Below are 27,016 nucleotides of genomic sequence, written 5' to 3'. Positions count from 1 at the left end.
ATGTTGACAGTCACAGAATTATTACTGTTCTTCAGCTTGGGACATTCTGCTCTGGTCTTGGCATGAACATTGGTTGGGTGCCATTAAGAACCAGCCATTTTCCAACAGCTGCCACTGCAGTGGAACACCACTGAAATAATTGGTTTGACCAAGTTTAAAACTCCTGTAAATTATGTCATTACTCTTCATGTTGATACAGTAAAATGTACCCTTTGGTGCCTGCTGGCTCTGAATGGCTTATTTAACTTAATTCCAGGGTCACCCAGACCTGAACAAGGCTGGCCTACCTCCCTAATGAGAGAACTGTATCAGTGAAGCTGAAAAGTCTGTTTCTCAATTATGGGAATTTCTTCAATCCTTGTTTGCCCTGCTGTGTTTATAATATATAAACAAGCATAACCACTTGAGGTGCCATAATAGCATCCCTACCTCTAAACCTGCTCCAATGATATGTCATATCTTCCAGGGAGTTACGAAGTATCTACAAACACACCAAGCTACAGGTCGTCATGGTCAAATGCAGTGCCATTGACCTTTCCAAAACCCTGACATTAAGGTAATGTGATTCTATCATTTAAATTCATGTCTGTGAATTTTCCATCCCAGCAGGTGACTATTCAGCCCCTGAAGATGGTGCTAGCTTGCTGAACAGTAATCAACTTTGTCTTATTCCCCTCCGTATCCATCCCACTAACTTGAAATGTATTCTCCCTTCTGTCACCCTCATGAATTATGTTCTAGGATATTACTGCTCATGAAAAATGTCTGTCTGTCCTCTTCCCACCCCATTCCCCAACAACCTCTCTACCCTTGAGCCATTAGCTAACAGGAATACCAATGTCCACCTTTTAAGTAAAATCTATCCTAATCTTCCTCCTCTCCTCTCCCCCTGGCAAATCTCCTTTTGTTCTAGGGAGAACAAAGGTTGGCTGCAATAGATTTAGGGAGAAGCAGAACATGAAATTGGACCTGTTGCTCCTGCTTACTAAACTATGACCATTCAGGAGTGGGTGTGGAGGCCACACTCTGGCTTCAGTTGCATTTTGAGCCATTGCCAAGAAACATGCACAATACACTTGTAAAGTCTAGAGCTTTGGAACAATACTCATGTGAGAGTCAGCCTCAAAGGGTTGTGTGTGGTGTTTTTTTTTGGGGGGGGGGGGGGGGGGAGGGAGAAAGAGAGAAAGAGTAGACAGAACACCAAACTGCTTTGAGCCCTACAGATTTTCAGAATTTGCTGGTCACTGTTGGAGTCTCCTAAATACAAGATGCACATCAAAGTCTGTGTCTTCAAGAAGCTGAGTTTGTCAATAAATCTTTTAGTAAAACTTAATTTGTGTGTCTTTTTCAACACAATTGTGAAATAGTTTCCATACTGTAGGGATTCTGATTCAGAATATGGTTCTATGCACACACACACAGAGGGCCTGAAGAACTAGTAGAAAAACATTGTGGGTGGGGTTGGCTTCATAGCTGAGTACAACCTGTGTTCCCATGTTGCATTAATAGTGAGCACTACCAAAAGTCACTCAATATCAATCATGATTTGGGAGCTACAAGTTCCTCTAAATCACTCGCTAATCTGACTTGCAGTCCCTTCACTATCACTGGGCTAAAATCCTGGAATTTCCTCCCAATTGGCATTCTGGGTGAACCAACAGCAGGTGACTACAGTGGTTCAATGCAGCAGCTCATCACCACCTTTTCAAGGGGCAACTAGGGACATGCAATAAATGCCAGCCCAGCCAGCAACACCCACATTCCATGAATGAATAAAAAATGAAATGATGCCCTTGATCCACACTGCCCCTGTTTCAATATACAGCACTGCCTTCATTCAAACAGAAGCAGAGAGAAGAGGATAACTTTATTAAATAGAAAATATCAAGAATGTGTTGGAAATAGAAAGTGACCAAAAAGGTGAAATAAATGATATTTTGACTGGCGTCCTATATGGAAGGTAGCCACATAGCAGAAGTAGGAGAGTGTCAGTCACAAATGGGAGTGCCAAAAGCTAATACACAGCAGGGACTCCTGCTCATTCTTCTGTTTCCTTGGACTACTGTGAATTACTTTTTTAAACACTTTGCAGAGGGGCTATGGTCACCAGTAAATAACTGAATCACTCATAAACTGGAGTTGAGTGCCAGTGCTGATGATGGGGAATGAAAACAGGAAAATATCCACTTGTTTGCTCAGGCACCTGACAGACAATGGGCTCCAATAACTGCTGTGTTGTTACGCCTGCATCACTGGCCTCGACTCCTTTGCTTCCAATTTCACTCCGGATCCTGCAAATCCAGTCCCACCCTGTGTCCAAAGAAACAACTGGTCAGCGAGAACTGCAGTCCCTTAATCTTTCTCTTGCAGCATCTAAAAGATCATAAATCCAAAGTCCTCCAGCAGGAAGAAGTTAAATTACACAGCATCGTCAGGACGTGCAAAAGCAGCAGCCAGTGACATTCCATATGCAAAGACAGGAATTGCTAGTGAAACTCAGTAGGCCTGGCAGCATCTGTGGGGAGAGAAACAGATCTATTGTTTCGAATCCAGTAACCCTTTAGTTCTGGGCTCAAACGTTAACTCTGCTCTCACTCCACAGATGTTGCCAGATATACTCAATTTCTCAGTTTCAGATTTACAGTACCTGCTGTCCTTTGATTTGCTCTGCATATATAAATCTTTTCAAAGCAATTCTTCTGCAGTTGTACAATTCAACTAATTTCCCACAACACTCCAGTTGTAGAAGAGTAACTGCTCTACCTTGCCTTGTACAATGAGGGGTTAATTTGTTGCAGTGATGCTGATTTGCTGGTGGCCAGCTCACCAGAGTATTCAGGGGTCTTCTTCATGAGATCTTTAATGCCCAGATCAGAGGGCAGATAGGTTTAATGACTGAGCTGAAAGATGGTACCTCAGACAGTGCAGCACTCCCTCAGTAATGTACTGGAGCATCAGCCTAGATTATGTGCTCAAGTCTCTGGGATGAGACTTAAACGCAAGACCTCTCATAAGGTGGGAAACAGAACAGTGAGTGACATTACTGGACTGCGAGACAGTCATGTTTCATCCACTGACCCATATTCAGGGTTTTCCACATGGTCATTATTGTGCTTTATGATCTGTTACTATGCAGAATTAAAAACTGTAGTTCAGAATACCTGATCTAATGGAAATGGAAAAAATGGATAGCTCTTTCGTGGAGCTACTATAGCAGGATGGGTTGAATAATTGTTTTCTAGGCTATTGAGAGCTCGGGAATGAACTACTAGCCTGTGGAGTATATACTCATTCCCTGCCAGCCTTATAGAGGGAGCTGGATTAATAACTGAATCAAGTATCAAGTGGAGGAGGAGATGGTCTAGTGGCATCATCTGGGCTGTTAATTCAGAAACCCAGGTAATGTCCTGGGGACCCAGGTTCGAATCCTGCCATGGCAGATGGTGGAATTTGAATTCAATAAAAATCTGGAATTAAAAGTCTAATAATGCCAATTATCAGGAAAACCCTATCTGGTTCACTGATGCCATTTAGGGAAGGAAACTGCCATCCTTACCTGGTTTGGCCTACATGTGATTCCGGACCCAGAGCAATGTGGTTGACTCTTAACTGCCCTCTGGGCAATCAGGGATAGAAAATAAATGCTGGTCTAGCCAGCAATGCCCTCATCCTATGAATGAATGGGAAAAAAAAACACATTGCCAATGTGCTTTGCTGGATTAAATCTTGATCCACTCAAGTAGTCAGAGAATTTTCCAAAATAAATTTATTGCCCCTGTTTTTTTCTCCCCGGGTTTTGTCACCTCTGGGATTACCCATTTGCAGGAAAAAGGCAGGAGGTGTTGAACCACAAAAAGATGCTCTGGTCCATTTTCTTATGCTGATATGCAGCACTCAGTCAAGAGATATGAAAAGGAACGCACACATATACAGCTGAACACAATGCTTTCGCTCACCCTCTGAATCAGGATTATGTCCTTCTCTGTCAGTTTCGCTCCACTGATCGGATCAACCATGTCATGTTTAATCAGTTTCTCCACGCACTCCATGGTGACCACAGACCCTCTGCAACCAGTTGAAAAAAATCACAATAAACCAAGGTAACTACATAAATGATTCCCACCTTGGGCGACTGTCTGTGAGGAGTTTGCACAGACTCCCCGTGTCTGCGTGGGCTTCCTCCAGGTGTCTGGTTTCCCCCCCACAGTCCAAAGAAATGCAGGTCAGGTGAATTGGCCATGCTAAATTGCCCAGTGCATTAGTCAGGGGCAAATATAGGGTAGGGAATGGATGTGGGTGGGTTACTCTTCTGAGGATCAGTGTGGACTTGTTGGGACAAAGGGCCTGTTTCTACACTGTAGGGAATCTAATCCTGGTGCTCAATCACTGACATTACCTCACTGGCGACTGACCCTCCAACTGGGGAGTTAATCATAACATTACAAGAACCAGGAGCAGTGGTGGACTGCATGGACTACTGAACCTGCTGCACCATTCAATATGATTTTGTAATGCAAAGGCTCAGGCTAATACCTCACCCAGGGAGATGGGTTCAATCTCACCATGGGGTGGCACGATGGTTAGCACTGCTGCCTCACAGGGGGGGGGGGGGGGAGAGAAGGGTCTGCGTGGGATGCAGTTTGGAGGGTTGGTGTCGACTCAAATGGGGCCGAATGGCCTGTTTCCAGATGTACTGTAGGAATTCTATGATTTCCTTCTGTGGCAGCTTGTAGTAGTTAAAATCAATTCATTAAAAATATCTGGAATATGAAGCTGGGAGTTTAAGGTCTTGTGACACAGCAGTAGCTCCCCAAGCTCAGGGCTCGAGGTGTGCACTCAAATCCCATACAGTCCAGAGATTCGCCATAACATGCCTGAATAGCTTGAATTAAAAATATGCACGCAAGTCAGAGTCTCAGTAATGGTAGCCACAAAACACTATCACCGATCATCTCCAACAACTATTGTCTGTGGGTAGTGGGGTCACAGGTTCAAATCCCACAGCGTTCATGGAATTTAAATTCAATTAATAAAAATCTATAATGCAAAACTAATCTTAGTAACACTGAAACAAACATTAACAATTCTCAAAACTGGTGAGAAGGCATATTTTGAATATTTAATGCATTTTATGAGAGGGAGGTAAATTTCCAAATGACCATATATATCGATAACAATGTCTCTTCTGGCTATGGCTCGCGTTCTCCAGGTTTCTAGGCAAGCACTGGAACCACTATTCCACCCTTCCTGATAACAGGCAAATCAGTTTGGAGCCAAAGCTAAAGGGGAGATGGACCCCAATTGTCCTGAATCATATCGCTGGTCTACTGGCTACCAATGTTAAGCACTAGAAACTCCTCAACTCAAGGTTGATCTCTTGAACGATGTGAGGAATGGTAGATTTCCAGATCCACGGTCTCCCCTCTGCCAAACGCTATAGAACAACAAACGGCTTGTATTTGTATAGCATCTTGATACAAGCCCAAGGCTTACCACAGGGAGTGGTTATCAAACAATATTCAACACCCAGCCCCATTATGAGATATTAAAGTTAAGTGACAGCAAGCTCGTGAGAGAGTTAGGATTGAAGCAACAATAAAAAGGATACACATGTTAAGGTGGGGACCTCCAGAATTTAGATCTCAGGCAGGTGAAAAAGTCACGGATGTGCACTAGGGCAGAACTTGCAGAGCAGACGGTTGTAGCTGGTTGTAGAGGTTAGGAGGAGGACACTGGGTTATGAATCGGAGGGAGGCGTCGTAGGAATGGTGGGCAGTAGCCCATAGGGCACTTACGATGGTCGAAGCACAGCACATGGCACAGAGTTTCCCAGAACATCCCGTGTCACCGCACAGACATAGCGCTCCTGCCTCGTGATCAGCTGTACACGGTCCAGCTTATTGTCAACTGGCAAGAAATTGACAGGAATCAGGTCTTTCATCTTCAGAGATTTCCCACTCATTGGGCAGTAGACAGTCTTATCCTGCAAGAGACAATAAAAAGGCACTGTAACAATTCAGAGACACAGCTGAGACAAGCATATGGAATAGCCCGCTATTTTATTCCCAATAGCAGGTCTCTCTCATTAATCCCAACTCCCATCCCTATCTCAATAAGTCCCAATAAATGTACATTACTTTAGAAAAGAAATAGGACTGTAAACATTTGGCCCAGCGATCTACCTCAATAATGATTGTTGCTTCAACTTGACCCCAACCCCAGTCCCAATTTTCTTATTTCCATAAGATCTCAAAAATCTCAGTCTTAAATATGTTCCACAAGAGAACATCCACAACCCTCCAGAATAGTGAATTCTTAAGGGATTGGCAGGAGAAATTTCCGATCTCAGTCCTAAATCATCGCTTCTTTATCCTCAAACCACGTCCCCCTTTTTCTAGGTTGGCCAGCCAAGGGAAACAACCTCTCAGCATCTTCCCTGTCAAGCCCCTTCATAACCTTGAATCATTCGATGATACCACCTCACATTCTAGAATTTAATTGAACAAAAAGACAATTCCGTCATCCCAGGAACCAGTTAACGTTTACTGTCACTGTGTCCAAACTAAAATGGAGACCAAAACTGCACAAGGTATTCCAGGTGTGGTCTCACCAAACTCTCAATTCATTGCCATTTAGCTTTTTCTGCTACCACCTTTCTGGAACCAAGTCTTGCAACCCTTTTCAAAACCTGCGCTGTAAAAGGAGCAAATTAGGGGACTGATGTGACATATGACGTTTTTTTTCTATTTAGATAGAGTCATAGAGATGTACAACACGGAAACAGACCCTTCTGTCCAACTCCCCCTTGCTGACCAGATATCCCAACCCAATCTAGTCCCACCTGCCAGCACCTGGCCCATATCCCTCCAAATCCTTCCTATTCATATACCCATCCAAATGCCTCTTAAATGTTGCAATTGTACCAGCTCCAACACTTCCTCTGGCAGCCCATTCCACACATGCACCACCCTCTGCGTGAAAGAGTTGCCTCTTGGGTCTCTTTTATATCTTTCCCCTCTCACCCTAAAACTATGCCTTCTAGTTCTGGACTACCCGACCCTAGGGGAAAGACCTTGTCTATTTATCCTATCCATGCCCCTCAAGATTTTATAAACCTCTAAAAGGTCACCCCACAGGCTCTGACATTTCAGGGAAAACAGCCCTAGCCTACTCAACCCCTCCCTATAGCTCAAATCCTCCAACCCTGGCAACATCCTTGTAAATCTTTTCTGAACCCTTTCAAGTTTCACAACATCCTTCCAATAGGAAGGAGACCAGAACTGCAAGCAATATTCCAAAAGATGCACGTGTTAAAATGTCTTGAACCATCACACATTCTCTGTCTATCTTCAGCAATATTTTTAATTCTTGTATTCCAATTTGCTTGTCATAAAAGCTAACTTGACATTTGTCTTCCGAACTGCTTACTAACTTTCTCCATTTCTTGCATGACATTAACATTTACAAGATTCACAATTTTTAAACTAATTCTGCTTTTCTATTCTTACAGCCAAAGTGAGGAATCTCACACCTTCCCATATTATGCTCCATCTGCGCACATTATTGCCCATTCACTGAACTTGTCGATGTCTATTTGTAGCGTCCTTGTATTCTCAATTTGTTTTGTGTGCATGAACCTCTGGAGCAGTGCACTGTATATTTTCAGAATCCTGACCTGTCCTCATCAGTGAGCTGCCAGGAGCAACCTGACACTCCTTTGCTCTAAGTACTACTGTACCTCATGAACACCACCCAGGATCAATTTCATCAAGTGTGACTCGGAGGGTGAGACTCTCACACCTCTGAGGAGCCTGACTGTGATGATATCCGACAAGGGCAAAGAGATACAAGATAAAGTTGGGGGGCACTGGAGGGGTGTGGGATGGAGAAGAGGGGGCATGGCCACGTCAATAATGCAGGTCGGGAACAGCCAACATCGGTCTCGGCTGCAACACATTCACAGTTGAATGGTCTGCCCAAAATCTCGGTATGCAGACAAGGACAGTCAACTGGTGTTAGGAGAGACATGGACGTCTTTGGAAACATTTGGAAGAGATGGTTCTGAGAAAGGACACACAATTGGTGAGAATTGAACACTAAGACGAACAATCGCCGATCTCTCACAACACAGAATTGTTTACCCTGGACGTTACAGTATTGAAATGTTCTATAAACCATCAGGTGAGCACTGCTGTGTCTCTCTCCCCCAGGAATCTGAATTGGCTTCAGATCACAATGTGCTGCAGCTTTTTCTGCCACCATCTTTCTAGAATCAAGTCTTAACTCTTTTCAAAAGCTGTGCTGTAAAAACAAGCAGTCTAGGGGATTGATCTGGCATATGAACCTTTTGCCATCCAGATGCACATTAAAAGTTTAGAGCCTTCAACATTCCCTGTCCACAAAAATGAAAGTTTGTCTTTATAGCTTTCCACATTTAACATATTATGCAAATATAATATTGTAATTACACTGTTCCACCAGTGAGGGCAGTGTACTGCAGCAAAACAGCCCTACTTCAATCAGCCCCAATATTCTGCTTCACAGATTATCATTTTTCTTAACTGTAAATAGTGTAAAATCACTTCATATGAGGGAAGAATTGGTTCACAGACTTGTCCTCCTAATTTCTCCCCTCCTTTCTTCTGTCTCTGAACTCAAGGAACTAGATCCATCAGCAGTTCCTCTCTTCCCCATGCAAGTGACTACTTTCCATGCAGTCCCTACATTATGACAGTCACTATGTTTCATGTGTAAATTTACTCTCACTCACTCTAGCACAGGAAAGGAACTGTATAAACACAAATTGGTTAGGCCACTTTTGGAATACTCAGTCCAGTTCTGGTCTCCCTGCTACAGGAAGGATGTTGTGAAGCTTGAAAGGGTTCAGAAAGGATTTACAAGGATGTTGCCAGGGTTGGAGGTTTTAAGCGACAGGGAGAGGCTGAATAGGCTGGAACTATTTTTTTCCTGGAGTGTGGAAGACTAAGGGGTGACCTTATAGAAATTTATAAAATCATGAGGGGCATGGACAGGGTAAATAGTCAAGGTATTTTCCTCAGAGTAGGGGAGTCCAAAATTAGAGGGCAAAGGTTTAAGATGTGAGGGGAAAGATTTAAAAATAGACCTAAGTGACAAATGTTTTCACGCAGAGGGTGGTGCGTGTATGGAATAAGCTGTCAGAGGAAGGGGTGTAGGCTGAAACAATTACAACATTTAAAAGACATCTGGATGGGTATATGAATAGGAAGCATTTAGAGAGATATGGGCCAAGTGCATGCAAATGGGACTAGATTAATTTAGGATATCTGGTCTGCATGGACGAGTTTGACCGAAGGGTCTGTTTCCTTGATGTACAATTCTGTAACTCTTAAGTCTTGCCTTTCTTTGTGCATGCCTAGATAGCAATGGTGGCTGACTATTCAATTTTGGACAGCTTCATATCCCAAGTCTCCATTTCTCTCTCACAGTGGTTCCATAGCCAGCACAACAACAACTCAAATCACAAATGCCACCCACTCCGCAGTGCAAGCTAAAAAATATTGCAAGTGGGGATCTCCAAAAGGACAGTGGCAATAAAAGGTTGTGAATCATATTGTTGCCCTGAATTCCTACATTACTCTTCTTGAAATAACTCAACAATCATCTTTGATCTCAGTACATGCCAAGTGACTACCTGTGATCTTCAGGTGTATAAAACTCAGGAAATGTAGGAACAACGCAATAAGATCATTCAACTATTATAAATAGGTGGTGGTTTGGGAGAGACACAGGGCCCTGGTGTCCTTGCATGCTTGCTTTCAGTGACCAGTGCACAAGTGCAACAAGCAATCAGGAACGTAAAAAGCATGCCGACCTTCATTTCAAGGGGGTTTGAATTCAGGAGCGGGAAGTATTACTGCACCTGTCGAGGGCACGGGTGAGTAGTGTGTGCAGTTTTGAGTCTCCATGCCTATGAAAAGATATGCTTGTCATAGAGATTCACCAGACTAATTCCTGGGATGCCTCAAGGAGAGATTGCACCAACTGGGTCTGTATTGACTGGAGTTTAGCAGAACAAGGAGGGGGGTGTCGGTCTCATTGCAACATATAAAATTCTGACAGGGCTGGACAGACTGGGTACAGGGACGATGGTTCCCAACTGGGCAACCAGAATATAAGTTCTCAATCCTACAGAATTCTCTACCCAAAGGCTGAGAGGCGGGGGAGGAGAATGTTGTTTGGAGCAAGTGGATCAAACCAGAATCAATCACCCCGGAGTACCTTACCGGTTTTCTCATGGCAGACACTTTCGCCTCAGGAGTGAGTGACGGGATCCAAAAACTGGGCAAGTGCTTTTCATCCTCTAGCTGAATGGGTTGTGTGCTGGAACCAGCCTGGGCCTTCCCTAGGGATCAAATGGCAATACAGAGGGAAAGAGAAACAACAAACAAAGACTCTGTAAATGGTGCAGATTATTTCAACTTTCCAGCGCTACCAGTGAGAGAACCTGTCTGGGACCGGGGAAGGAGGCTTAAAGCCCACTGTGGAGCTGCTTTGTCCCATGTGGGAGGATCTCCATTTCTGAAGTAAGGATGCTGCAAAGTCTAGCTGTTTGCATTGATGACGCGATCGAGTTGAAACTTAGCAAATATACCTTCATTCAGATGTCAACTATAAGCCCGACTTCATTCCAAACAGTGCTGCTGCCTTTAGTGTTATGTTCTGTCCAAGTTACCACAATGTAAGACGACGACGGTGTGGTGTTAATCTCACTGGACTAGGAATCCAGATGCTGAGCCTAACACTGGGGCACAGCTTCAAATCCAGCAACTAGTAGAACGTCAGTTCAGTATTCAATACATCTTATTAAAACTCGTAAAAAGTCAATTTTAAAAATCTGGAAGTGAAAGCTAATCTCATTAATGGTGACAATGTATCATTACTTTCTTGTAAAACCCCACCTGATTGACTAATGTCCTTTCGGGAAGAACATCTGCCACCTTTTCAATCTGGTTTAAGAACAAGGAGCAGGAGTAGGCAATTCAGCACCACAAGCCTGCTCCATCGTTTCATATGATCATGGTTGATATATCTCAGCCTCAATTCCACTTTCCCGCCTGCTCCCATTACTCTTCAACCCATTGAAAATCTGTCTAGCTCCGCCTTAAATTTACTCAATGTCCCAGCATCCACCACACTCTGGGGAACTGAATTCCACAGATTCACATATAACGTTGCTTTCTGACCAAACGTTTGCAATATAATTATTCAAATGATTGCACTGGATTCTATTTTACTGTCAATAACAGTTCACAATTTCAATTATTCAACTAATTTGTTTCTACAATTCAAAATTAGGACAGCTCAGTGGTTAGCACTGCTGCCTCACAGCACCAGGGTCCCAGGTTCAATTCCAGCTTTGGGCGACTGTCTGTGTGGAGTTTGCACATTCTCCCTGTGTCTGCGTGGGTTTCCTCCAAGTTCTCCGGTTTCCTCCCACAGTCCAAAGATGTGCAGGTCAGGTGAATTAGCCATGCTAAATTGCTCATAGTGTTAGGTGCATTAGTCAGAGGGAAATGAATCTGGGTGGGTTACCCTTCAGAGGGTCGGTGTGGACTGGTTGGGCCGAAGAGCCTGTTTCCACGCTGTAGGGAATCTAATCTAATCTAATCTAATCAAAACACGCATCTTTTGCATAAGGAAGCATTTACAGGATGGTATATTTCATCTACATGTGACTCCTGACCCACAAGCAATGAGGTTGACCCTTAACAGCCCAAGAGAGCACCCACTTCTCGGCGAATGGCCTATTAGCGATGGGCAACTGCTGGCCAGCAGCAGCCACATCCAATGAGGTCGGGCTGGAAGGTGTTAGTAAAGTAGATGAACTGTTCAACCTCCTCATGGGAGCACGAGGTAGCGCCGATACAATCATCGATGTAGTGGAGGAAAAGGTGGGGGCTGGTGCCAGTGTAGCTTAAGCAGAGGAAAAAGTGGGGGGTGGTGCCAGTGTAGCTTAAGCAGAGGAAAAAGTGGGGGGTGGTGCCAGTGTAGCTACACTGGCACCACCCCCCACCTTTTCCTCCGCTACATCGATGACTGTATCGGCACTACCTTGTGCTCCCACAAGGAGGCTGAACAGTTCATCCACTTTACTAACACCTTCCACCCCGACCTCAAATTTACCTCGACCGTCTCAGTCTCCTCCCTCCCCTTCCTAGATCTCGGGCGACTGACTCAACACGGACATTTACTATAAACCGACCGACTCCCACAGCTACCTAGATTACACCTTCTCCCACCCTGCCCCCTATAAAAACGCCATCCCATATTCCCAATTCCTTCGCGTCCACCGCATATGCTCCCAGGAGGACCAATTCCAATACCGAACAATCCAGATGGCCTCCTTCTTCAAAGACAGCAATTTCCCCTCAGACGTGGTTGATGATGCTCTCCACCGTATCTCCTCCACTTCCCGCTCCTCCGCCCTTGAATCCCGCCTCTCCAATCGCCACCAGGACAGAACCCCACTGGTCCTCACCTACCACCCCACCAACCTCCAGATATGTCATATCACCCTTCGTCATTTCCGCCACCTCCAAACAGACCCCACCACCAAGGATATATTTCCCTCCCCTATCAACATTCCGGAAAGACCACTCCCTCCGCGACTCCCTCCAGGTCCACACCCCCCACCAACCCAACCCCCACTCCCGGCACCTTCAATTCCCGCCTCAGGCGACTGACTGTGCGGAGTTTGCACGTTCTCCCCGTGTCTGCGTGGGTTTACTCCGGGTGCTCCGGTTTCCTCCCACAGTCCAAAGATGTGCAGGTCAGGTGAATTGGCCATGCTAAATTGCCCGTAGTGTTAGGTTAAAGGGGTAAATGTAGGAGTATGGGTGGGTTGCGCTTCGGCAGGTCGGTGTGGACTTGTTGGGCCGAAGGGCCTGTTTCCACACTAAGTAATCTAATCTAAAAGTAATCTAATCTTATCTAATCTAATCAACCACAAGAAATGCAAAACTTGTGCCCACACCTTCCCCCCTCACTTCCTTCCAAGGCCCCAAGGGATCCTTCCTATCTGTCACAAATTCACCTGCACCTCCACACATCATTTACTGCATCCGCTGCACCCGATGTGGCCTCCTCTATGTTGGGGAGGCAGGCCGCCTACTTGCGGAGCGTTTCAGAGAACACCTCTAGGACACCCGCACCAACCAACCCAACCACCCCGTGGCTGAACACTTCAACTCCCCCTCCCACTCCGCCAAGAACATGCAGGTCCTTGGCCTCCTCCATCGCCAGACCATGGCAACACGACGCCTGGAGGAAGAGCGCCTCATCTTCCGCCTAGGAACCCTCCAACCACAAGGGAGGAATGCAGATTTCTCCAGCTTCCTCATTTCCCCTCCCCCCACCTGATCTCAGTCCCAACCCTCGGACTCAGCACCGCCTTCTTGACCTGCAATCTTCTTCCCGACCTCTCCGCCCCCACCCCCTCTCCGGCCCATCACCTTAACGTCCTTCCACCTATCGCATTCCCAACGCCCCTCCCCCAAGTCCCCCCTCCCTACCTTTTATCTTAGCCTGCTTGGCACACCTTCCTCATTCCTGAAGAAGGGCTTATGCCCGAAACGTCGATTCTCCTGTTCCTTTGATGCTGCCTGACCTGCTGCGCTTTTCCAGCAACACATTTTTCAGCTCTGACCTCCAGCATCTGCAGTCCTCACTTTCTCCCAGCACAGAAACAGTCCAACCAATCAATGCTGATCATAATTCCAAACAAAACTAGTCCCACCTGCCTACACTGGGCCCGTATTCCTCGAAACTCTTCCTATACGTATACTTATCCAAATGCCTTTAAAATATTGCAACTGTACCCACATCTACCACTTCCTCAGGAAGTTCATTCCACACACTAACCACTCTGTACAAAAAAGTTGCCCCTCGCATTCTTTTTAAATCTTTCTCCACTCACCTTAAGAATATGCCCCCTTGTCTTGAAATCCCCCACCTGAAGGGAAAAGAAACTTGCCATTCATCTTATCCATGCCCCTCATGATTTTATAAACCTCTGTAAGGTCACCCCTCAACCTCCTATGCTCCAGTGAAAAATGTCCCAGCTTGTCCAGCCTCTCCCTTTAACTCAAACCTTCTGTTCCCTGCAACGTCCTGGTAAATCTCTTCTGAACCCTCTCTTGAAACACTTTCCTTCAGGATCTTTTACATTCACCAGAGAGGAGAGGTGGGGCCTTAAGGTAACACCTCAACCAGAAGGGAACACTCTCTCAGGGCTGCAACAATCTGCTTAAAGGGTTGTGTGAATCTCCAACTTTCACACTTGGAGGCGAGAGTGCAGTCCAATGAGCCTCTACATGCTTACGAACATGGACTAGTGACACACTGATATAACAAAAAGAGTTAGCCTTGGATGGCCACAGGTCTTCAGTTAAGAGCTGTTTTTCTCATTCCTGTCATCCATTCGGAAACGTCACAAGTGCAAGTCCCACTCCACAGGCTTGGACACCCAATCTACAGCTGACATTCCTAAGTGCATTCTGAATGGAGAATGTTCCAGCACTGAGCTGGGCACAGACAATTCCATTTTGAAACAAAGTGCAGGGCAGTCAGTCCTCCATGTTGGACAACATTTATCCTTCGACAACAAAGTGGTGATCTGGTCATTGCTGTGGGTTTCTGTGGGAGCTTGCTGTGTACCAATTGGCTGCCAGATTTTCTCCATTAAACCAGTTCAAAAGAATTGGCTGTGAAGCCATGCTTTCAGACATGCCAGTGTATAAAAGGCATTACACAAATGTATATCATTCCTACAGAAAACAGAGGCGGGAGACAGACATTTTCACAAGTGGTGTGTTTTGCCAAACCCCACCCCTATCCAGGGGAGAAATGTTATACTAGCTGACTGCACTTCATCTGCCCCGGGACAGCCTACCCTCTTTGGAGCTGAAGGGATTCAGCGGCTTGCTGACGATGGTCGACTCTTTCTCCAGGAATGCCTTGACTTTGGTCTCCTTCTCCGCCTTCGCCAGTTCTGCCAGCTCCGTCTTCTTGACGTTCTTCTGTTTCTCGTAAGCCTGGGAAATTAAGAGAGAAAAGAAATTTTACAATTCTAAATACACGTAACTGAAGCGCAGGGTAATACCCACAATTGCCTGTGCAACAACAAGTCCCTGATGTCCCTCAGGTCGATCAAATTGTCAGAATATAGTGCAACAGTTAGCACTCTGGAATTTGAATTCTGCCATCTGAGTTCAAATCTCAACGGAACCATGTTTCATGTTGTCCGAGCAATTGTTAAATCTTGGAAGACACCTCTGGGTTATTCGTAGCTGAGGGACCGTTTACTGGAGACAATGGACTCGTGCTATTGTCGTTGAATCCAGAGACTGATGTTCTGGGAAGCTGGGCTCAAATCCAACCATGGCAGATGGCAGAATTTGAATGCAATAAAAATCTGGAGTTAAAAATGACCATGAAACCTGCCATTAAAACTCCATCTAGTTCACCAATGGCGTTTTAGGGAAGGAAATCTGCCATCCTTACCCAGTCTGGCCTCCATGTAACTTCAGACCCACAGCAGTGTGGTTGACTCTTAACCACCCCTCTGGCTGAATGATACAGCTGTCTGACACAATCTCAAGGGCAACTAATGAGGTCACAACGCCTACAACCCATGAGTGATATATATTAAAAAAAACAAACACCAAAGCCTTTCCCACAAGTCACCAGGAACATGTCCAGGTGTAATCACTGTGGACATTTATATACAACATGCATTTCTTCTGCCCTAATGGAGCTATCTGACACTATCCATAAAGAGCAGAGAAACTCTGATCAACAAGTGGTTAAGATACTTTACTAAATCAATGTAATGTTAGTAACTTGAGCACTGCATCCAGTTCTGGTTGACTTTATCGAAGGACATAACTGTCCCCAAGAGAATGTAAAGGATTTTTTTTTTTAAAACCAGAAATGGTACCACTATTGGGTCAGGTTGGAGAAAGTAATTCTCCGTGGAGATTGAGGGGAGATCTGATCAAAGTGTACAAAATTATGACAAGTTTGGACAAGATAGATTTAAAAATAAAAGCTCTTCACATTAACTGATGGTATAAGGGCTGGAACATGAGGAAGAACTTTTTTTTTTACATAAATGCAGTAAGTGGCAATGACCAAACAGAGCAGATCGGAAGAAACTGTTTCCACTCACGCAAGGATTGAAATCGAGACAGCACAGGTTTAAAATAACTGGCAATACCAGCAAAAATAACATAGGAGAACAGCTTTAACATGCAGTGAGCAGTTAAGGTTCTGCAAAACACAGTGTGCTGGAAGCATTCAGAAGAGAAATCAGCTGCTCACTGAAAAGGTGCCACAGACAGTCGCAGTTCATGAATGAGATCCCTTACAGGGGTATATTAACATTAATTACAATTAATATTAATTTTAATATTTATTGGCTTCCTCATTCTTATAAATGGTTATTTTATATGGTCCTGTATTGCGTTCCAACTTCTATCAAATCGCCTTCCGATCGTATCGAGAATGGAACCTCACAACCTGAGGACTGCCCATGTGTACGGGATTACAGGGAGAAGGGCATAAAGTAAGATATTCATTCAGAGAACGAGGTACAGGCGCAAGAGGCCAGATTGGCATCCTTCTGCACCATAATTATTCTGTGATAACGCCTTCTGTACTGTGTATACTGGATTTAACCACAAAATCTGACAGGGGCTGGTCGACTCAAAATGACTGGATTGAAGTCTCTCTCCCTTTATCCTGATATATTTGTATAAATGTGCGAATTAGAAGCAGGAGTAGGGCATTCGCCCCTCTCTAGCTTGCTAGGCCTGTCAATAAGTCAGTGGCTAAGCTGATTACTCTACATGCCCAGCTATCCTTAATAATCTACTCCCAACAATCTATCAAAGAATCTGCTCTCAACATCTTTCAAGGAAGATTTTCAAACCTCTGAGAAAAAAAAATTCTCCTGGTCTGACTTAATGGGTAGCTCCCTTATTTTAAACCAGTGACCCCTAGTTCTAGATTCTACCACAAGAAGAAACAGCCTCTCTACGTTTATCCTGCCAAGATGGGCAGCACGGTGGCTCAGTGGTTAGCACTGCTGCCTCACAGCGCCAGGGACCTGGGTTCTATTCCAGCCTCGGGCAACTGTCTGTGTGGAGTTTGCACATTCTTCCCGTGTCTGTGTGAGATGTGCTAGCCAGGTGAATTGGCCATGCTAAATTGCCCATATAGTGTTAGGTGCATTCGTCAGGATTAAATATAAGGAAGTGGAATGGGTCTGGATGGGTTGCTCTTCGGAGGGTCAGCGTGGACTTGTTGGGCCGAAGGGCCTGTTTCCATACTGTAGATCACCTAATCTAATCTCAGGATCCTATGTTCCAATCAATTATGGGAATATCATCTCATATCCTTACATGCTATATTCTTACTGTGAGGAGGATGCAAAAAGATATCTAGACAAGCTCAGTGACAGGCATGAACATTGCAGATGGAGATTATTGTGGAAAAATGTACATTTATTCACATTGGCAAGAATAACAGAAATGCATGGATTTTGTAAATGATTTAGATTGGGAAATGGTGATGTCCAAAACAGACCAGGGTGTCTTTATCCACATCATTAAAAGTTAACATACAGGTGCAGCTGCAGGAAGGTAAATGGTAAATGGTATTTAAGGCGGATTGAGTACAGGAGGAGAGATGTCTCACTAAAACTACATAGAGACTCGGTGAGGTGGCACCTGGAGTATTGTGAAGCAGTTTTAGATCCCTTATCCAAGGAAGGGCACACTGTCTATTGAGGATAGATGCAGGAAAGATGCTTCTCCTGGCTGGAGGGTCTAGGACCAGGGACAGAGTATTGGAATAAGGGATCAGCTATTTAGTACTGAGATAAGGAAAACTGTCTTCACCCAGAGGCCAGTAAATATGTAGAATTCTTTCCCCCAGAGGGTTGTGGAGGTTTAGTCATTCAAGACAGATATCTGTGGGTGTCTAGATATTAAAAAGGTACCAAAAGCTATGGGGATAATGCAGGAAAATAGCATTTTTAACAAAAATGGTGGAGCAGGCTCAAGGGACTTCAGTCCTGACCTGAACTATCAACTCTCCTGCTCCTCTGATGCTGTTTGACCTGCTGTGCTTTTTCCAGCTCCACATTTTATTGACTCAGGCTCAAGGGCCTGCTATATTTCCTATTGTCCATTACATGGAGCAAACATGTGTTAGAAACCATTGTACACAGGACAGTTTCAATCTGTTCATTTGGTGTCACGCTCTGTTGGGTCTGCTTTCAATGTGTTATCTCTTCCGATCTTTATAATAAAGAATCAGAGTCCCTTATCGACGCCGAATCAAAAGTTCTCTCCACATTCCTTCTTGCTATAATAAAGCTTGCCTGAACAGCACTGTATGCGTCCTTCCAATAAACTTTAAGCCTCCGATTTACAAGGTCAACCTCAGCCAGAGGATCTGGAGAATTCATATCAGCCCAGGGCTCCCAGTCACAACACCATCAGCTGCATTCGACCCAAACAAAAATTCATGCATGGACAAAAGGACAGAGTTCAGTTTGACTCCAATTACAGTCATTAGCAAATCAGCACCTACTCACTTGATCCACACTGAAAAACAGGTATTTGAACAAATAGAAAGCATCGGAGGCTGATGGGTGACCTTAGAGAGGTTTATAAGATCATGAAGGACATGAATAGGGTGAATAGACAAAGTCTTTTCCCCAGGTGGCAGGAGTCCAAAGCTAGAAGGCATAGGTTTAAGGTGAGAGGGAAAATATTTAAAAGGGACTTAAGGGGCAACTGTTTCATACTGAGGATGGTGCACATGTGCAATTAGTCAAAGGAAGTGATGGACTCTGGGACAATTACAATATTCAAAAGGATCTGGATGGGTATATGGATAGGAAGGGTTTAAAGGGATATAGGCCAAATGCTGACAAACAGGACTAGGTTAGGTTAGGATACCTGGTTGACAAAGACAGGTTGGACCAGTGGGTCTGTTTCCATGCTGTACAGCTCTATGACTAATTCCTGTGGAACATCATCCCACACAAACAAACAACTTCTGGCAGGGAGTATATGGACATCAATAGCAACATCCTCTCAATTCATAGATAGCAAGAGAGGAAGAGAAAGAGGAAAATTGGGAAAGAATGCAGACAGAGTTTGAGAGAGGCAGTGGGACAGTGAGAAAGGGAGACAGACAGAAATGATAGGAAAGAATGATATTCAGGTGAAGGGGGTAGCAGGATGAAGAGTTGAGAAAGGGAAATCTACCTTTATTTTCTTAGCAATTTCAGTTTTCTGGTGCAAGATATATTCCAGAATTGCTTCCTTTTCATATATATAACCATCAGGCCTGCATAATGAAAAAAAAGACAAGAAATATTCAGGGACAAATCCTTCACCTTTTCAGCATTAAACACCAATGTATTTACGTTGAATAATATTCTGACCAGGCAGAGGATAAATACACTGAGGAATACAGATTTAAAGGTTTAATGCAGAAACTGCATCAAGTTAAGATAGATCTTTCATTTTTTAATCATATCTGTTATAAGCTCAGTGCCAAAGCACTTTACAGCCAATGGAATGCTTCTGAAGCATAGACATTGTGGTAAAGTAGGAAATATGGCTACCAGTTTATGCACAGCAAGTTCCCACAAACAACAATGAGATTATGGGAGTACAGCAACAGCATGATTACAATTCAACCCAGAGTCCTCCACCAATAGCCAAATTCATGAGTTCAAATTCCACTGCAATGGTTGAGGAATTTGAAGGCATGTAATTAATTGAGACCATGAAATCTGAAACTGCAAGAGTGACCATAAAACTTCTGAACTGTTGAACAAACACCAGAGAGAACTCCAGTGTTATTGTCTATTTCTGGTTGTAATCATTGAGTATCCTGCAACTATTCGTTACCGAGACAGGTACAGACCAGATTTGCTCATTTTGATAGGAAGACTGTTCAGAATTACAGACAGCAATCCCAAAATACAGTGATCTTGGGAATCTGATCTAATAAAAATTTGATTGAATCACTTGCTTGCAGAGAGCTCCAATACTGACATAAAGAGACCAGTCACCAAAATGTTTTGTCTTGCTCCCATCAGGACAAATGCGAGAATGTCAAATTTCAAACTGTCACAACAATTTATAATAAAAGGAGGAAAGCATGTTGATTGGTTAACAAGTTGAATCTGATTGGCTGAGACATTGCCACAGAGAAAGTATCAGCAAGCAGATAGGCTCCCGGGAACCCAAAGACAATGCAAGGCTTGGGCATGTTCCTTCTTTTTGCAGAGAATGGATCCCTGTAAGTGAACGTACGTCATTTCTGGTAAGTGTAAACGAGCCATGTTTGCAAGTTCAACTTATTACATTAATACGCTGTCTATGTAGATATTAATGCACGCAAAATCAGAATTTTTAAAAATTCAATTAGGAGGTTGACAGCCTCGCAGGCTAGGCCAACATTTGCTGCCCACCCCAGAGGGCAGCTAACAGTCAACCACATTGCTGTGGGTCTGGAGTCACATGTAGTCCAGACCAGATAAGGATGGAAGCTTCCTTTCCTAATCAACATTAATGAACCAGATGGGTTTTCCGACAATCAACAACCAGATTCTGAACTCCAGGTTATTTTTTAAAAATTGAATTCAAATACTATCATCTGCCATGGCAGGATTCGAACCACAGTTCCTAGAATATTACCTGGGTCTCTGAATTAACAGTGCAGCAATAATAGCACTAGGCCATTGCCTTTCACAATAAATATTATCAGCAATATTCAAGAAGTGTAGAGGATAGTGAAGAAGGTTACCTCAAATTACAATATGATCTTAAATCAGATGGACCAAAGGGCTGAGCAGTGGCAGATGGAGTTTAATTTAGATAAACGCGAGGTGCTGCATTTTGGAAAAGCAAATGTTAGCAGGACTTATACACTTAATTGTAAGGTCTGAGGAGGTGTTGCTGAACAAAGAGACCTTGGAGTACAGATAGCTCCTTGAGATAGTGAACAAGGCATTTGGTATGTTTTCTTTTATTGGTCAGAGTATTGAGTACAGGAGTTGGGAGGTCATGTTGTGGCTGTACAGAGCATTGGTTAGGCCACTTTTGGAATATTGTATGCAATTCTGATCTCCTTCTTATCGGAAGGATGTTGTGAAACTTGAAATGGGTCAGAAATGACTTACAAGGATGTTGGCAGGGTTGGAGGATTTGAACTGTAGAGAGAGGGTGAATAGGCTGGTCTGTTTTCCCTGGAGCATCGAAGGCTGAGGGGTGACCTCAGAGGTTTATAAAATCATGAGGAATATGGATAGGATAAATAGACAAAGTCTTTTCCCTGGGGTGGGGAAGTCCAGAACTAGAGGGCATCGGTTTAGGTTGAGAGGGGAAAGACATAAAAGGGACCTAAGGGGCAACTTTTTCATGTAGAGGGTGGTGTGTATATGGAATGAGCTGCCAGAGGAAGTGGTGGAGGCTGGTATAATTGCAACATTTAAAAGGCATCTGGATGGGTACTTGAAAAGGAAGGGTTGAGGGATATGGGCCAAATGCTGGCAAATGGGACAAGATTAGGTAGGGATATCTGGTCGGCATAGACGAGTTGGACCAGAGGGTCTATTTCCATGCTGTACATCTCTGACTCTACGACTAATTTGATTTGCTCAGTCACCATTAACCTGATTACAGATACAGGAGCTACTACCACGTATGGAGACCTCAGCAGGAGTTAGGTTTGGTTCCAAGGGATCTACAACTTCCAAGAGAGGAATACCAAAGGGTGGGAAAATGAGAAAGACTCACGTTATAACTGGATCTGTGCAGGGTTGCAATGACAAACAGCAGCAGTCAAAATCCTTGATGGCATCTTTACTGAGTCGCAGGGATTGTGTCCCATACCCCGAAACAGCTGAGGGAGAAGGGAGAATCAGTCAGTTTATTGGATCACAGCAGCAACCTTGACCATGGCAAACCTAATACAGTAGCTATATGGACAACTCTGATCAAATCCTGCTGAAACACTTCAGACCTCAGCGCTTGCTTGATCATGCTCCACAGCAGAGTACTGTGCACCTGTCTGGCAAAGGTCATGGCACTGATACATCTTGCCGACAGAACTGAATGCAACAATGCAGCATCATAAACTCCTGCTCCACACCACTCCTCGGTTTCCTGGCTTCACAAACCACGTTGCCGCACACATCCGCTGTGATGAAAATCCACGAGCTGGTTGAAAGCTTCCGTGCTGTGCCTTCCTTACCCACTCCACAATGACCTGCTCAAGCCACTTACTGCCTGCCTTCCATCTCAGCCTGACACAGAGCAACCTTCCTGAGTAGGTCCATCCACAAACACCCTTCGGATCAAGGACACAAATTCATGAATAAATTCCTTGTGACAAATCCCCTCTGTCGATTGGTAGACTTGGAACTACGATGGCACAAGTAGCAACTCTTGTTAAGCAGGTTCAGGACAAACAAGATTCCTGCACAGACAACTTACACCACGGAGGCCTCAGTACAAAATCTCTTTTGCACTTCTGGAGAGGCGGAGATACTGCACATTATTGAGGAGTAACCCCTTTACAGACTAAGTAGCAACTAATAACCTTAAACTCAACAAATAAAGAGGCAATTGCTTGGATCCAGGGATTTGCATTCACTAAATAAATAATCCTTGAGAGAAACAGAGCAAACAGTTCAGGGTGATCATTGGTTTTGGCTCAGACTGTGACATAATATCTTTGATCTGAAAATGTTAGCTCTGTGTGTTTCTCTTTTCACTGATGTTGCTTGACCTGTGGAGTAGTTTCCAGTTATTCTCCTATTAGTTCCAATTGTTAATATTGGGTAGACCAAAGATGCTTTTATTACAAAGCCAGTTTCATCCTCATCTCCATCTCTCTCCCTCATTGCTCTATCAAAGTGACCTGAACTATGGGCAATCTCAGCAAGTTGCTCAACCCAGAATATCTCTTTAGAGATGTCTGATCCTGGCTGTTACTTCCACTCAACCTGCAGCATGTCTCCTCCCACTTGGCCCCACATCCTGAAGAAAAATAACCCTAGTTGCCATTGAGGTGGTGATGGGGGATGAATTACCTCTTGTTCTACTGTAGTCTGTTCATCTGAACGATTGTATGGTGACGATGTTCCTGTAAGACTGAAGGAAGATTCAGAATTTGACCAGGTGACAGTAAAGGAGCAGACTAGCTACATCTTCCAGTCAGTGGCTTGGAGGTGGACTTGGAGGCATGGGCCTTGGGTCACCTCCCATTTATAACTCATGGACAATATTAAATTCACCCTCCCATCTCCATCCCCGTACCTGTGTCCTTTTTCTTCTCGTAATAGGTATATACAGCCCCTGCTGTGCAGTTCTTCCCATGTCTTGTCATCTCTTATACATCAGCCGTATGACCTGTAGGGACAAAAAGATTTTCAGCAAGCTGTTAGGAAGACTAATGAAACATTCACCCTTATTGCAGCATGATTTGAGTACAGGAATGATGAAGCTTTGCTTCAATTGTATAGGAGCTTGATTTAGTTGCACCAGTGTGTAGTTTTGGTCCCTTTATCTCAGGAAAGATATTATTTCCATAAACAAAGTGCAGCAAACAACTTAATCAGATTTGCTCCAGGGACAACTGGACTGTCCTTACAAAAAGAAATTGAGCAAACTTGGCTTATATTCTCTCAAGTTTCAAAAAAAGAAATGAGAGGTGATCTCTCTTAAAATAGATGCAGGCAAGATGTTTCCCTGGTTGGGAACTGGTTGAGTTCAGCAACAAGGGGCATAATTTTAAAATAAATGGGATGTGAGATGAGGAGTTTTTTTTTAAACTCAGAGCACTGTGAATCTTTGGACTTCTCTGCCACAGATGATCATACAAATTGAGTCTTTGAGTCTGTTGAAGGTAGAGATTGATAGATTTTTGACATCCAAGTGTTCAGGGTTACAGGATGGGAGTGAAGAAAAGGCATTGAAGTGTTCAATCAACCATGATCGTATTGAAGGGTAGGGCAGGCTTGACGAGCTGAATAGCCTATTCCAGTTCCTATATTCCTCAACATCAGTGAATACAATGTCAATGGGGAAATAGTGACAAAGCAGTAATGTCACTGCACTGGTAGTCCAGGCACCCGGTCTAATATGCTGGGATCATGGTGACTTTAAGACTGAATTAATAAATCTAGAACACAAAGTTAGTTTCAATAACAGACCATATTAACAATCATCAATTGTTGTTAAAAACAGTTTGGTTCACTAATGTCCTTTAGGGAAGGAAATCCGCCATCCTCAACCAGTCTGGGCGAAACATCTGCAGATCCACTGCAATGTGACTCTTAACTGCCCTCCAAAATGGTCTAGAAGTCACTCAGTCCAAGTGTAATTAAGACTGATCACATTTCATAAAAGAACAACAAAAATTCCAGCCCATCAAAACTCAACAAGCAAAATCTTAAGTGGAAAGGAGCTAAAATCAAACACGATTACTTTACTGTTAAATAGTGTTCCTATAGAAACTCTTGACATTTGAAAACATCCATTTCATATGCATTAAATGTCAGGATAGCTTACAATCTCTGACCAAGATTAATCTGAGAAACCACAATTGACCAGTGAAACCATTCTCTTTTAAACAAAATTTGGTGAGGGATAAATATTGGCCAGGACACAAGTGAGAACTGCATTATTCTTCTTCAGACAGTGAGCATGGGATCTGGTACATCCACTGAGGGACAGGCTTTGTACTTGAACAGCTGCAGCATATTGTTGGGAGAGAGAGATCAAGTGTTTGGCCCACCAATACTGAAGGAATGACAATGTCGTCGTGGCTTGGAGGGGAACTTGAGGTGTTCCTACATCCAAAAGGTGGCTCCTCTGACAGTGCAGCACTCCATGAATACTGCACTGGATTGTCAGCTCAGGGCTATGCGCTCCATCGAGGTATCCCTAATGGACAGGCTGAAAGATGCATTTAAAAACGCACGATAATACATAGAATAAGGCTATTCGGCCCACAGTACCTGCACTAGGACTTTGATATACACAGCCTCAGAGCCTTACAAAGGTTCCCCTTCAAGCATTTTATATTTAATGTCTTATTGAAAAGTATTACTTCTTCTATTAATTACAAACAAACACTTACCAAAATACCCCTTTAATTATAGATTGCTTGACTATTTTTATCCAAACCTGTACCTTTAATTCTCGTCTCAGATTCACCCAAACAACACAGGTCCCAAAACAGGAAGTGCGTTTGACTTGCCCCACCCGGAAGGAAACGTAGGCGCCGGTGCAAGGGCGGATGTGATTCCAAGGGCGGTGGTGGCGGCCGATGAGCATGCGCACACTTCTACGTACGTGCCGTAAATATTAAATTACTAGACGTGAATATTGACTTGAAACACTGTAACACGTTCTAACGAAGAGACAGAAAGTTGGGGCCGGTTCGCTGTTGTATTTGCAGCAAGTGGTCGGGGGCCTTCAGCAGATGGTCAGCGACTGGCCAGTGTCAACTTGTGCGCGCCCCCTACAGCTCTGGAGGACCACTGGTCCCTGCAGCTCCCCGTATGTCCACCTGATATATGCCTGGCCAAATGTGCTCCTAATTACCTGTATTATTAAAAGTCTTTATGAGATCTGTATAGAGAATCACAGATTGTTACACTGTAGAAAGAGAACTTTCAACCCATCCTGTCTGCTCTGTTTCTCCAAATGACCACAAGATGAATGTAGGCCATTCAGCCATTGAATCTGCTCCACCATCCAATTAGATCATGGTTTTTCTGACACCAGGTTATAGTCCAACAGGTTTAATTGGAAGCACTAGCTTTCGGAGCGTTGCTGCTTCATCAGGTGGATGAAGGAGCAGCGCTCAGAAAGCTAGTGCTTCTAATTAAACCTGTTGGACTATAACGTGTTGTGTGATTTTTAATTTTGTACACACCGATCCAACACCAGCATCTCCAAATCAGGTTATTTCTGATAATCCTAAACTCCACTTTCCTCCCTTTTTCCCATAACCTTTGTTTCCCTGACTGAGTAAAAATCTCAGCCTTGAATATACTTAAAAGACCCAGCCTCGACAGCCTTCTGAGGTAATGAATTCCATAGATTCACTACCATCTGAGGCAAGAGCCCTCTCCTCAGCTCTGTCAAATGGGCATCTATGATTTAGCATCTCAATATCCTACCTTATCTCCATAACCCTGCACATTACTCTTATTCAAATAAACATCTTATGCCTTCTTGAATGTCTTGATTAGACCTGCCTCCACCATACGACGAGAACATGCATTCCAGACCCTAACTAGTATTTGAATTCTCTTTCTCTCACATTTAATTTTCTTATTTTGTCAATTACTTTAAACCCATGCCCTCTCATTCTTGATCCTTTTTAGGAGCAGGAATAATTTCTCATTATCGTCTCTGTCCACAACTCTCATGATTTTGAAAATTTTAATCAAATCTCTTTTTGGGATTAGTCAGCATCTGCTCATAAAACAAAAATTCAGTTTGGGTTCATGCCCACTTTTCTTCTTCTTCTGTTTCTGCTTTCCAATGGTTGCAGTTCTCTTTTCTCTCCACATCTTTACACAATTGTTAACAAAGTTGATATCTATATTTTTCTTTATTCTTTCAAGGATAAGGGTGTCACTGGCTAGGCAAGATTTAATACCATCCTCAATTGCCCAGAGGGCAGTTAAGAAACAATCACATTACTGTGGGTCTGAAGTCACATGTAGGCCAGACCCAGTAAGGATGGCAGATTCCTTCCCTAAAAGATGTTAGTGAACCTGATGGGTTTTTCCAACAATTGACAATGGATTCATTGTCACTACTAGACTCTTAATTTCACATTTTTTATTGAATTCAAATTCAATAATCTGCCATGGCGGAATTCAAACCTGGGTCCCCAAAACATTATCTGCGTCTGCGGATGAACA

General features: G+C 43.8%; 1 protein-coding gene across 2 annotated transcripts; it reads right to left on the bottom strand.

The window, feature by feature from the left end:
• Positions 1-1,848: 1,848 nt before the first annotated feature.
• On the bottom strand, positions 1,849-25,476 carry nosip (nitric oxide synthase interacting protein). 2 transcript variants are annotated; one of them, XM_043679675.2, is made up of 9 exons: positions 25,269-25,476; positions 23,391-23,483; positions 21,867-21,972; positions 19,323-19,404; positions 14,933-15,074; positions 10,266-10,384; positions 5,796-5,983; positions 3,957-4,065; positions 1,849-2,310 (listed from the first exon to the last, which is right to left on the bottom strand). In XM_043679675.2, the coding sequence occupies exons 2-9, from the start codon at positions 23,458-23,460 to the stop codon at positions 2,239-2,241; spliced, it is 888 nt and encodes a 295-aa protein (XP_043535610.1). In that variant the 5' UTR covers positions 23,461-23,483; positions 25,269-25,476; the 3' UTR covers positions 1,849-2,238. The 2 variants fall into 2 exon arrangements, with proteins under 2 accessions (XP_043535610.1, XP_043535609.1); XM_043679674.2 differs by having other exon boundaries at positions 25,216-25,474.
• Positions 25,477-27,016: the final 1,540 nt, after the last annotated feature.

Source organism: Chiloscyllium plagiosum, unplaced genomic scaffold (assembly GCF_037043375.1).
Source record: "Chiloscyllium plagiosum isolate Xiang-an unplaced genomic scaffold, Cpla_swu_hap1 HiC_scaffold_33, whole genome shotgun sequence".
NCBI classification, from domain to species: Eukaryota; Metazoa; Chordata; class Chondrichthyes; order Orectolobiformes; family Hemiscylliidae; genus Chiloscyllium; species Chiloscyllium plagiosum.
Note: the sequence above shows the minus strand (reverse complement) of the source record. Positions and strands in the feature narration are given on the sequence as shown.

Bases quoted from the DNA above. Each gene is read 5' to 3' on its own strand.
- nosip (XM_043679675.2), bottom strand. From the start codon at position 23,460: ATGACAAGACATGGGAAGAACTGCACAGCAGGGGCTGTATATACCTAT. The intron at 19,405-21,866 runs GTGAGTCTTTCT...TTCATTATGCAG, and splicing joins TGCACAGATCCAGTTATAAC to GCCTGATGGTTATATATATG. The intron at 5,984-10,265 runs GTAAGGTACTCC...TGTCTCTTGCAG, and splicing joins TGTCTGCCATGAGAAAACCG to GATAAGACTGTCTACTGCCC.